We start from the raw sequence: 12,984 nt of genomic DNA on the forward strand, positions 1-12,984 counted from the left end.
CCTGTCTCATGAGCTTTCATCGCTCTGTGGATCCATGATTCGCGGCTCTGGACCGCTTCTCAGACCAGCTTTTCCAGCCTTTTCCAGCCACTGATGGGACCTGAAAGGTGTTTCATTTATTTTGCTTGTGCTAAATGGAAAATAAACACCGGCAGCATCAGTTCTTCTCTGCCAAATCATTACTTTCCACACTGGTATCAGCATTGCTACACACACACACACACACATACGTGCGCACGTCAGAGAGAAGACAAAGCATTGCTCGTATTGGAGATTTTTTAATAACACATTTCAATATTGCAACAGCCATCAGGTTTCCTTCTAACAGGTAAAAATCATCAAAAACTAACAAAAAACCTTTTTTTTTCTGCTTTATATTCCAAATTTGGCTATAGCCCTAAATTCAACCAATAAAACCTTTACACAGTGAGCAGATATTATATTCAACACATTGTTCTTCAAACAAATTATAAAAATAGATTTGGCATTTTCAAATACATATTTACAATATTAAACATGAATCAGAATGATCACTGCAGTTTTTGAACAGAAACAACCGGAGCTTCATTGAGTGGTGATGAGGCTTTTCTTCTTCTGTGCGTTAGCGAGTGCACGTCCTTATAGTTGCATGTGTGTTAAACTGCCAGTATATCTCCAGATATGTTAATAAATGTCTGACCATATCTACGAGGACAAATGCCTCTGTTTTATTTGAATAAACAGTCCAAAAATAGGAGGAAAAATGAATAAACTGATACAAAGCAGAAACTCCAGTTAGAAATGTGTGTACTGTGCCTTTAACTGTGATACTTCCCCAGCAGAGAGAATTAAGGGACTTTACTGGAAAAGTGCAACCACATCATCTGGCAGAGTGCGACATTAACAGCAAGATAAAATGAAACATTCTGTAATATTGTAATTTTACTGCAACACATACGCTGCAACATATGCAGCCCATCCGATTCTAAGCCTAAATAAACTGTTTGGAGCCACACAGATACTGTGTGCCGACAGTTAAATGCTGCAGCGTTGGCCCCGCTGCTTCGATTTGTTCTGGTAAAAACTCAGTCAGGAGAAAACAACAGAAGAAGAAGAACAAACCTTCCTCTGTGGAGAGGTCTGAGATACAGTCTGAACAGAAATAAATATGGATAAATATACATAAACCAGGCCATCTTCCAGAGTCAGCCTCACTTCTGTACAGAGCAACAATTATAAGAAGAGCAATGTGTTGCCATGACAACTTCCAGCAGGATGGAGGAAAATGCACAAAGAAAACTAGAGGAAAGCACAAAGAAGAGAAGGAAGAAACTACAATAAGGAGCAGCAACTGACGACAGATTTATGAACAATCAAAAACACCATTTCAACCCTTTAGAGTGTTTGTGTCACTATCAGAGTGAGACAGAAGCAGGCTGGCACTCCTGAAGGGGGCAGATAATCTGCCCTTCTGAGGCCGAAGCAGCTCTCCAAGCTCCGCCCACCCGGACAGGTCCGTCCCCATCAGCTGCTGAGGGGAAACCACAGGTCACCGCAGGTCAGGGGTCAGCTTTACAAATGTTCCGCGCCATCTGATGACATCAGCCTCGACAGACAGTGACTATAAATAGTTCCTGTCTCTCACAATATATGCTGTAAAGGGAAATTCCACCCAAAATGTTTGTGCCTTTGCTCTGGTCAATCAGTTTAACGCACTGATCCAGAGTCAGTAAGATGGAGCTGACACAGTTGTTGCAGGTCAAAGTGCAGATAAAAATCACAGAAAGTCTCATGACATCCCTCCTCTGCTGTCCCCTGGTCACGCCACAAATGCCTCTGGTCTCTGAGGACACTGGTTGAAAGAAGGAAGAAGGAATTAAGGAAGGCATGAGGGAAGGAGGAGTGCAGTTAGCTGAAAGATCTGCTCATCTTTCTTTCAGTATGGAAGAGCTCCTTCTTCTTCTCCACCTGCACACCTGTGTGGGTGAGCAGCATCTGAGCGCAGGCGTCTCCTCTGATTAGACCTGCACGCCGCGGCCATGCATCTGGATGACCTGCGCCCGCAGCGTCTGGATGGCGGCCAGGATCAGCTTCTGATGCTCGAGGGAGGTGATGCCAAGGCTCAGCACGTCTCTGTGGAGAGGAAACTTATTTTCACATGCCAAACTGAAGCTGTGTGCCAGTGGAAGTAGCTTCAGAAACATCATCATAGGAAGTATTCAGATTACTCTTTATTTTACATGTGTTACTAAGCTCTGTCAAAGTAAACAAATGGAGAAGTATTACTCTAACAGCTCTCTGCTCAGCTTTAAGACTATCCGGGCAGACAGAGACTGCAGACAGAGCGCTAACAGTAAAGGAGGAGGATCACAGAGCTGGTTAACAACAGATGGTGGAATCCTGGACCTGGCTGCAGGAACAGCTCTAACAGCTCTCTGCTCAGCTTTAAGACTATCCTGGCAGACAGAGACTGCAGACAGAGCGCTAACAGTAAAGGAGGAGGATCACAGAGCTGGTTAACAACAGATGGTGGAATCCTGGACCTGGCTGCAGGAACAGCTCTAACAGCTCTCTGCTCAGCTTTAAGACTATCCGGGCAGACAGAGACTGCAGACAGAGACTACAGACAGAGCGCTAACAGTAAAGGAGGAGGATCACAGAGCTGGTTAACAACAGATGGTGGAATCCTGGACCTGGCTGCAGGAACAACTCTAACAGCTCTCTGCTCAGCTTTAAGACTATCCGGGCAGACAGAGACTGCAGACAGAGCGCTAACAGTAAAGGAGGGGGATCACAGAGCTGGTTAACAACAGATGGTGGAATCCTGGACCTGGCTGCAGGAACAACTCTAACAGCTCTCTGCTCAGCTTTAAGACTATCCGGGCAGACAGAGACTGCAGACAGAGCGCTAACAGTAAAGGAGGAGGATCACAGAGCTGGTTAACAACAGATGGTGGAATCCTGGACCTGGCTGCAGGAACAGCTCTAACAGCTCTCTGCTCAGCTTTAAGACTATCCGGGCAGACAGAGACTGCAGACAGAGCGCTAACAGTAAAAACGTCCATCTTACTCAAAGTCATCGTTCATGTTGTCAGAATCTGAAAAATATCCTGCTATGTTGCACAAAACTATCAGCAGCAAACTCTGTGTGAAGTTAGCCGACTGTCACAGAGCACGGAGTGAATAAGCTGTGCTGCAGGGGGGCGTGAAGTGGTCCCAGTAGAGTGCCTGTGTAGAAATCCCTCCGTTAGCTCTCCTTTAGCCGCTAAACCGAAGACTAAGTGGAGGTACTTTTCTCAGAGATCATTAATCTCTTTCACTGTTCTTTTCCCCTCGCCCTCACGATACTTTCTTTATGAAAAAGGGATGGTCAATTATCTGAGAACCAGCTGAACAATCAGGTCTGGAAGCTGAAGATAAAAAGCCAGCAGTTCCTGTCTGAGGCTGTGATTGTTGAAATAAAGGTGGACCACCACAGCCCACCTCTGGAGGTCTTCTCCATGATGACGCAGGATCTGAGCTCTAAATCATTTACACACAAACAGAGGGAGCAACACAGTCCAGTTTGAGATGAAATGAAGTGAAATGTGAGCGTCTCCCCTGCGCTGTGTGGATGATGTTTGTGGCCAGAAGCAGAAAGACTAAAGCAGCTGCTGAATAAGTTACCACAAACAGGCACAGATTTAGACTGAAACAGTGGATGCCATCTGCTGCCGCTCTGCCTCTTCAGTGATCCTCCTAAACCCCAAATGAAAAGGTCACAGAGTCAAAGGAAGCCACTCACTGCACAGTCATCCGAGCCACGGACTCCAGGTAGCAGTACCCAGCGGCAGTGAAGTTGTCCTTGTACCGGCCCATGTCCACGGCGTCCAGCCATTCGCCCACGGAGCTGAAGGCCGGGAAGGTGGGGAGAGGCCGCTCTGCCAGGGTGATGGAGGAACTCAGAGTTCTGGGGAGCAGACATGATGATGGTGAGTGGGAATGGATGCATACAGCCCTGTGCTCTGAGCCCAGCCCCCTGCCGGTACCTGCGCGCCAGTGTGGACGACCCGATGCCATCCGGCGAGCGGATGCTCTTACTGAGGGCCGAGTGGATCTGGCTGAAGCTGGGCCGCTCCGTTCTCTCCTTCTGCCAACAGTCAAGCATGAGCTGGTGCACGTGTGGAGGGCAGTTCACCGGAGCCGGCAGCCTGAATCCGTCCTCGATGGCCTTTATCACCTGCATGCACACACAGGTAACCGATAATTCCCATTACTTTGTAACAGGACACATGACAGGTGGGGCTGAAAGGGAGGGGAGAGGGAGTCTGCTTTTCTCTACAGTTTAGTTTCCAACCATAGCAGCCTGTGGACAGTTGGTGCTGCACATGAATCAATAGGAGCAGGGAACCACTGCAGGGTTTACACCTGACCCTTCAGGTAAGCTGAGGAAGCAGCAGCACTGACCAGCCCCCCAGCTCTGCTTCAACATCTGAACAGAAACAACAACAACCCTGAGGAGAGGCGTCCCTGCACAGATCCATCCCCAGAGGTCAGAGGTCAGTCAGCAGGATGCTCACAGGAGAGCACAGCGGTTCTGCTGCCATCAGCACACAGAACAGCCTAACTTCCTCTAACATGCCAGGTTGGAGGCCCTGTCGAGCTGCTGGGTGTGAAACTGTCAAAGTAAACTAAATAAACAAATGTATGTGAGCATTTAAGACTATAATTACACCCAGACCAGAACCTCTCAAGCAAGAGGCCCGTATCATGTATAATATGTACTCTATTTCAGAGGACTGATGCAGCTGTTTCATGCACCTGATGTCAGAGAAATAAATCTTTACTCAAACCTTTTCCTGTCTTTTCTATTTCATTTATCTCTAAGGAGTGAAAATATCCTCATTTGGGGGAAGGAGGAGATGATAAAACAGAATAATCAGCAAGATCTCAACTTCAGGTGAGTCTGACTTCCAGTTTTAAACATGTGAAGAAGCTAAAAACAACTGCAGTACAGTGGATGCATCCTGATGGGAAGCTGTGGTTGGAGATGTAGAGGCAGAAACTTCTGTTCTGAGCTGTAATGTAACAGAACCCTGCAGAACTAAACGGATCACTAAACGACCCAAGTATGCCCTGGTCCTCAGCAGCTGATAAAACTCAGAGAATCCAACCTCAGCTGAGCACATATTACTCTGTGTCATTACTTATTGAAGAAAAACTGAGACAAAAAGTCACTTCCTGGGATATGTCCCCTTTAATTTGCAGGCAGTTTGTTTCCATCTGCACCAATGGAATGACCTACTTTCTGCTTTTTCTACCTATTTTATGATGGTTTGAGACCAGGCAGGCAAAATAAATAAAAGCAGAATCAAAGCCAGGAAGCTAAGTGACTGTGATAATAACTGCTCTCATAAATGCCCTTACAGCACCTGACCTGCTCCAAATAAACTGTTCAATTTAGTCTCAGAAGGTGATTCATCTCTGCTCTTTTACAAAGCATCCCTCCAGACCTCCTCAGTGTTCTTTACTGCCCCATCAAACTAACGCTGTCTCCATTCAGGAACCATTCGCTGTAACACCTCACAGGAGATCTCAGTGTACCCACACATGTGATAAATCTGCAGCCTGAGCCACTCTAAGAAATACAATCTCCTGAAAGGAGGCAGTAAAGTCAGAGTGTAATCACAGAAATGACATCCATCAGCAGCATTATTTCATAAAACACTCCTCTCTGCCCCCCCCACTCAGCCCCTAAGCTTCTATCTCACTAAAGAGCGTTCGTAAAATGCTTTTCAGCGTTTGACATTTTCCATTTAATCAGAGGCGGTAGGTAAAGGGCACCTCGGAGCACAGGTGGACAGGCCAACCAACAAATCCGCTGTGATATAATGTATCAATTTAAAGTGGATTAATATCCCGGCTGCTCTACAAGCTCGACCTCTGACCTCTCGGCTGGAAAGTTTGGTGATGTAACTGAGAGGAAACTTTCTCTACTTCATTAAAGGGCAGCTCAAAAAGGCTGCTCATGCATATTCATTCTGGACATTCAGAAAGGGAACATGCTTTTAACTCAGAGTGGAGCTCATTAACACAAAGAAGCTTCAGAGCTGACCAACAAACATATTTATCTTTCATAATGCTTAATATGTGCTGTTTTAGTCATTAAAACAGACAAATCTGCCGTATTCTGAGCAGACGGGATCAGACTCACTTCCATCAGAAAGCAGAGAAACTGCAAGGACAAAGGGGTGGGAGTGAAGGCAGCAGACTGCAGCCCACACTGACGTGGAAATAAGAGGTTTGCTGTGACGAGCAGCAGGTTCCATCAGCCGGACAGGCCCCCCTCAGACACAAAGTGCCCCACAGATCCTGAAAAGGCCGAATGTTCCAGACTTTAAAGGGAAGGACGGCACTCAGGGACGAACCATGGCCACTCGAAGGGGGTCAACACATTCTTAACAGGGAAAAGGATTGGTCACGGAGCTGAAGCAGACTTATAGGGGGGGGCTTAGGCCCTGCAGAGCTCTCAGAGGGACTGTGGCTTTCTTTTAATAAGATTCTAGCTGGGTGGGTATGGAGAGCTCATTGATACAGAATCAGAGGGAGCAGGAAGAAGAGGGAGGGGGTGAAGTGCAGATTTTCATTTGAAAGAGGAGTGAAGAAATAAAAAACTCACATCCTGGTTGCCCATGTCCCAGTAGGGTCTCTCTCCAAAGGACATGACCTCCCACATGACGATGCCGAAGCTCCAGACGTCGGAGGCGGAGGAGAAGCGATGGTACTGGATGGCCTCCGGAGCGGTCCACAGAACCACGCTCTTCCCTCCGTGCTGCAGAGAACAGACGAGGAGTGAAGGGAGGCCCAGAGGAGGACTTTCAGCTGATCAAAGGAAGTGTGCAGAGAGGGGAGCACTGGACTGTAAAGCCTGAATATATGACCCCAGCCTCTCACTGGGCTCATTAAGAACCAGCCCTGCCTCAGTCCTGCAGGCAGCAGGATGGAGGCACAGAATCTACAGTCAGCAGTGAGCCAGCTTCTTAAGAACAGCTGGAATGATGCGACAGTATGACCATGAACAGGCCTTATGACACTAAGCAGGAACCATCCTGGGTCCAGACTGTCTGACAGGGAATAAAACAGCTGGTCTCTTACCAGTGTGGTGTAAATGGCTTCTATCTTGTCCTCCTGAAGAGGTCTGAAGCCCGACACTTTGCAGCTCAGGTTGGAGTTCACCAACACCTGAGAAGGAGGAGACAAAGTGATCAGCACCGTTCCCCTCTGCAGGGAAACAGCTTCAGGGGGAGTGTCTGCTGCCCTGTTGGACAGAGCTCCTTCAGAGCAGTGAAACCTGGACCTGAAGAACCTCTCTGAGGTCCCTTTCAGCTCCGGTGACAGTCTCCAGCTGACTGACGCCACCGGCTCCCTCACCTTGTGCGCTGCCAGCCGTTTGTGCACGAAGCCCATCTCAGTGAGATACTTCATCCCTGAGGCCACTCCGGTCAGCATATCCATCAGCTGCATCATACTCAGCTGGCCTTCGTGTTTCTGAGGAGAGAAGATGGGAGAGCGGGTCAGTGCCAGAAACCCAGAGGAACCAGCACATCTGGTCCAGCTGAGCTTCATCTGGAGTTTAAAACAACAAGGCCATTAATTTCCATCATTAGAAAGCCGTGTTCACACAGAGCAGCTCAAACTCTGCATTTGTGCTCTTAATTATGTTACATCTTCCTTATTACTGTAATGAGCATAAGTACCGCTGCCCTCTGACTGCATTATAATTATAATGAATTCAGGTTATCAGAACAAAAACCCTGTTTGTGGAAAACAGGCTAATTATGAGTTTGATTTCCTGAGATAATGAGCAAACACATTCAGATGAAGCAAAGCCTACCCTGAGGAAGGAATCCAAGGCCCCGTTCGACATGCTCTCCACTATGATCATCATCGTGTTGCCTGGAGACACAGAGAGCACCACAGAGTGAGACCGGGTGGAGAACGGGTGGAGAACGGGTGGAGAACGGGTGGAGAATGGGTGGAGAATGGGTGGAGAAGGAGGTGGAGAATGGGTGGAGAATGGGTGGAGAATGGGTGGAGAATGGGTGGAGAAGGAGGTGGAGAAGGAGGTGGAGAATGGGTGGAAAATGGCTGGAGAATGGGTGGAGAATGGGTGGAGAATGGCTGGAGAATGCGTGGAGAAGGAGGTGGAGAAGGAGGTGGAGAATGGGTGGAAAATGGCTGGAGAATGGGTGGAGAATGGGTGGAGAATGGCTGGAGAATGAGGTGGAGAATGGCTGGAGAATGGCTGGAGAATGAGGTGGAGAATGGGTGGAGAATGGGTGGAGAATGAGTGGAGAATGAGTGGAGAATGGCTGGAGAATGGGTGGAGAAGGAGGTGGAGAATGGCTGGAGAAGGAGGTGGAGAAGGAGGTGGAGAATGGGTGGAGAATGGCTGGAGAAGGAGCTGGAGAAGGAGGTGGAGAATGGCTGGAGAAGGAGGTGGAGAAGGAGGTGGAGAATGGGTGGAGAAGGAGGTGGAGAAGGAGGTGGAGAATGGGTGGAGAATGAGTGGAGAATGGCTGGAGAATGGGTGGAGAGTGGCTGGAGAATGGGTGGAGAATGGGTGGAGAATGGGTGGAGAATGAGTGGAGAATGGGTGGAGAATGAGTGGAGAATGAGTGGAGAATGGGTGGAGAATGGGTGGAGAGTGGCTGGAGAATGGGTGGAGAATGGGTGGAGAATGGGTGGAGAATGAGTGGAGAATGAGTGGAGAGTGGCTGGAGAATGGGTGGAGAGTGGGTGGAGAATGGGTGGAGAATGGCTGGAGAGTGGGTGGAGAGTGGGTGGAGAATGGGTGGAGAATGAGTGGAGAATGAGTGGAGAATGGGTGGAGAATGAGTGGAGAATGAGTGGAGAATGGCTGGAGAATGGCTGGAGAGTGGCTGGAGAATGGGTGGAGAGTGGCTGGAGAATGGGTGGAGAATGGGTGGAGAATGGGTGGAGAATGAGTGGAGAATGAGTGGAGAGTGGCTGGAGAATGGGTGGAGAGTGGGTGGAGAATGGGTGGAGAATGGCTGGAGAATGGGTGGAGAGTGGGTGGAGAATGGGTGGAGAATGGGTGGAGAATGAGTGGAGAATGAGTGGAGAATGGGTGGAGAAGGAGGTGGAGAATGGCTGGAGAAGGAGGTGGAGAATGGGTGGAGAATGGGTGGAGAATGAGTGGAGAATGGGTGGAGAGTGGCTGGAGAATGGCTGGAGAATGGGTGGAGAATGGGTGGAGAATGAGTGGAGAATGAGTGGAGAATGGCTGGAGAATGGGTGGAGAAGGAGGTGGAGAATGGCTGGAGAAGGAGGTGGAGAAGGAGGTGGAGAATGGGTGGAGAATGGGTGGAGAATGGCTGGAGAAGGAGCTGGAGAAGGAGGTGGAGAATGGGTGGAGAAGGAGGTGGAGAAGGAGGTGGAGAATGGGTGGAGAAGGAGGTGGAGAAGGAGGTGGAGAATGGGTGGAGAATGAGTGGAGAATGAGTGGAGAATGGCTGGAGAATGGGTGGAGAATGGGTGGAGAATGAGTGGAGAATGAGTGGAGAGTGGCTGGAGAATGGGTGGAGAGTGGGTGGAGAGTGGGTGGAGAATGGGTGGAGAATGGGTGGAGAATGAGTGGAGAATGAGTGGAGAATGGGTGGAGAATGAGTGGAGAATGAGTGGAGAATGGCTGGAGAATGGGTGGAGAGTGGCTGGAGAATGGGTGGAGAATGGGTGGAGAATGGGTGGAGAATGAGTGGAGAATGAGTGGAGAGTGGCTGGAGAATGGGTGGAGAGTGGGTGGAGAATGGGTGGAGAATGGCTGGAGAATGGGTGGAGAGTGGGTGGAGAATGGGTGGAGAATGGGTGGAGAATGAGTGGAGAATGAGTGGAGAATGGGTGGAGAAGGAGGTGGAGAATGGCTGGAGAAGGAGGTGGAGAATGGGTGGAGAATGGGTGGAGAATGAGTGGAGAATGGGTGGAGAATGGGTGGAGAATGGGTGGGAGAATGGGTGGAGATGGGGTGGAGAATGAGTGGAGAATGAGTGGAGAATGGGTGGAGAGTGGCTGGAGAATGCTGGAGAATGGGTGGAGAATGAGTGGAGATGGGTGGAAAATGGGTGGAAAATGGGTGGAGAATGAGTGGAGAATGGTGGAAATGGGTGGAGAATGGGTGGAGAATGGGTGGAAAATGGCTGGAGAATGGTGGAGAATGGGTGGAGAATGGGTGGAGAATGAGTGGAGGAGATGTGTGAGAATGGCTGGAGAATGGCTGGAGAATGGGTGGAGAGGGAGGTGGAGAATGGCTGGAGAATGGGTGGAGAATGAGTGGAGAATGGGTGGAGAATGAGTGGAGAATGAGTGGAGAATGGGTGGAGAAGGAGGTGGAGAAGGCGAGGAAATGTGGAAACAGAGGAGGAGACGGGGGAAAGTTGAGTCCAGTTCTTCAGCACACAGCCTGGGAGCTTTACTCTCCTTTCACTCTGCTAACTGCCTCCTGAATGGACTGAAAATGGCAGAAATGTTGTTACTGAGAGAAGAGAAGAGAAGACGTTCTGAAACGGATACAAACGTGTGCCGCCACAACTTTGTGGTGATTAGGTTTGTCCACTTTCATTTGGGAAAAGGTTCTGCTTTGATCTGATGTGAAAATTCACTCCTGAGAGGTGAGAAATCACATGATTGTGTTTAAGCCCCGCCCCCTGCCGGACGGAGGCGGGGCTTATGTTAGGAGGAGCATAAACAGGAAGAAGCTCTGTTTCCATGTGAGGAAGAGAGGGTGTGGGGGGGGGGGGGGGGGGAAGAGAGGATGTGGGGGGGGGGGGGGGGGGGGTGGGGTTAAGTGATGCAAAGCAGGTGATTGTTGTCTGACAGCATGTGGGAGTGTGTGTGCGTGTGTGTGCGTGTGCACGTGTGTGTGCACGTGTGTGTGCGTATGTGTGTGTGTGCACGTGTGTGTGCACGTGTGTGTGTGTGTGTGTGTGTGCACGTGATAGTGGGAGAGATTGGAGAGCATCTCAGGCCCCGCTGGGTCTGTAGCACCAATAACTGCAGCCTGCACATCTGCCAGCCCACTGAGCAGAGTGTGCAGGAGGCGTGCACGTGCACGTGCACACGCACAATGAGGTGATATCGATGTCTAAACAACCGTAGAGATACGCAGCAACGTGCACGCATGCATGGTTACTTTGTTGTTACTGCAGATTGTATTTAACTTGTGACACGAAGCAGCGCACGGACGACAGCTGACAACAGCTGACATTAGGGGCTCCGCCTGCAGCTGACTGAAGACTGAAAAACTTCCTCCTCCTCCTTTCTTCATCCCGTTTTTTGCCCTCTGACCTCTGCTTCTGTCTGACATCGGGCAGCATCCAACCGCTCTGCTGTCTGTTCAAACTTCCCTCCCTCCTCCTCCTCCTCCTCCTCCTCCTCCTCTTCTCCTCCTCCTCCTCCTCCTCCTCCTCCTCCTCCTCCTCCTCCTCCTCCTCCTCCTCCTCCTCCTTCCTCACTCCTTCCTCCTCCTTCCTCCTCCTCCTCCTCCTCCTCCTCCTCCTCCTCCTCTCCTCCTCCTCCTCCTCCTCCTCCTCCTCCTCCTCCTCCTCCTCCTCCTCCTCCTCCTTCCTCACTCCTTCCTCCTCCTTCCTCCTCCTCCTCCTTCCTCCTCCTCCTCCTCCTCCTCCTCCTCCTCCTCCTCCTCCTCCTCCTCCTCCTCCTCCTCCTCCTCCTCCTCCTCCCCACCATGAGCGCTGACCCCCCCCATGTGTGTGATATTGAGTGGTGGAGAATCCAAGAGCTGCTCGTCTCCTCCTCCCTTTCACCTCCCCTCCATGTGTGATATTGAAATGGTAAATTGCCTTCTTCTTCTTCTCCCCTTCCTGTAGCGGTGAAGTACCCCCCTCCCCCCCCCCACTCACCGGTGGTGATGACGCCCTCCACCCGGATGATGTTGGTGTGGTCGAACTGGCCCAGGATGCCGGCCTCGCTGAGGAAGGAGCGGCGCTGTTTGTCGGAGCAGCCGGCCCGCAGCGTCTTTATGGCCACAGGCAGCTCTCTCTTACTCGGCAGCTTCAGGCAGCCGCGACACACCTCCCCAAAGTCACCTGGGGGGGGCAGAGGTTACCGGTAACTAGGCAGAGAAGGACTCTGGTTGGACATCAAACAGTAAGCCGAGTGCTGAGGGGAGGGGCAGAAGAGCTGAGAAACAGATGATGCAACTCACAGACACTTTCCAGAGAAAGATCAAAGACACAGAGTTAAGGTGAAAGAGAGACGAGCTTCATTTAAAGCATGTTGGCTGCCAGGATCTATCTAACATTCAGCCACATGCTGCTGCTGCACAGCCTCAGGATGCACCTTCCTCTGCGTCAGCTGGGTATGAAAACCACCTGTAAGACTTTGAAAGGTTAAGTGGTGCCGGTTCTGATCCACATTGCAGAGGAAGCAGCACGATGAAGACATCATGTGACGCCTGTAACTTATCATTTAGACCATGTTTCTGCAGCATTTATGTTTGATATAAAAACACATTTTTATCTTTTGGGTCATTTTGAGGCCTTATAGAATTAATAAGTGTTTCTGTGTGACTCATCTGGACTCATCTGGAGTCATCTGGACAGAAACACGACTTATTCAGCCTTGTTAGCTTTTCTGAATCAACGCACAGGAGAGCCTCGGAGTGCACGTCAGCTTTCAGTGTGCACAGTTAAAAGCTTTCTCCAAAAATTCAGTCCCTGCTGCCTTCATGAGCAGCGATTTTACCCGAGTTTTAAAAGCAAAGCACTGTGGAACTGGCCCTGATCCATTCCACCTGTGTGCCGTCAGAACCGACTCTGCAGCTCCGACGTTATTCAGAATTCTGTCAGAAGCTGCAGCTCTGCACAGCCTGGAGGATGCAGCGGGATCCTTTCTGTTTGGTTACGGCGGCTGGCACTGGATTTAAAATGCACACATGTGCTACTGCCCTGCAGCTTCAAAGGCTTTAAACTTAGTCTGAACTGGGCCTGA

At 49.9% G+C, this 12,984-nt stretch overlaps 1 protein-coding gene across 3 annotated transcripts in view; it reads right to left on the reverse strand.

Annotated features, from left to right (window-relative positions):
* Positions 1-290: 290 nt before the first annotated feature.
* Positions 291-12,984, reverse strand: part of LOC140274926 (ephrin type-A receptor 7-like) — a 169,655-nt gene continuing 156,961 nt past the window's right edge. For 2 of the 3 annotated variants that reach the window (XM_072370317.1, XM_072370315.1), the window contains 8 exons: positions 11,895-12,080; positions 7,853-7,914; positions 7,390-7,506; positions 7,114-7,200; positions 6,638-6,790; positions 4,008-4,198; positions 3,764-3,928; positions 291-2,112 (listed from right to left, as the gene is read on the reverse strand). In XM_072370317.1, coding sequence (XP_072226418.1) covers positions 1,998-2,112; positions 3,764-3,928; positions 4,008-4,198; positions 6,638-6,790; positions 7,114-7,200; positions 7,390-7,506; positions 7,853-7,914; positions 11,895-12,080 — 1,076 coding nt within the window. In that variant the 3' untranslated portion in view covers positions 291-1,997. The remainder of the gene's footprint in view (positions 2,113-3,763; positions 3,929-4,007; positions 4,199-6,637; positions 6,791-7,113; positions 7,201-7,389; positions 7,507-7,852; positions 7,915-11,894; positions 12,081-12,984) is intronic. The other variant, XM_072370316.1, reaches the window with a different exon arrangement.

The sequence above is a fragment of the Leuresthes tenuis genome, unplaced genomic scaffold, assembly GCF_036924035.1.
Source record: "Leuresthes tenuis unplaced genomic scaffold, fLeuTen1.0.hap1 SCAF_18, whole genome shotgun sequence".
Classification (NCBI taxonomy): domain Eukaryota; kingdom Metazoa; phylum Chordata; class Actinopteri; order Atheriniformes; family Atherinopsidae; genus Leuresthes; species Leuresthes tenuis.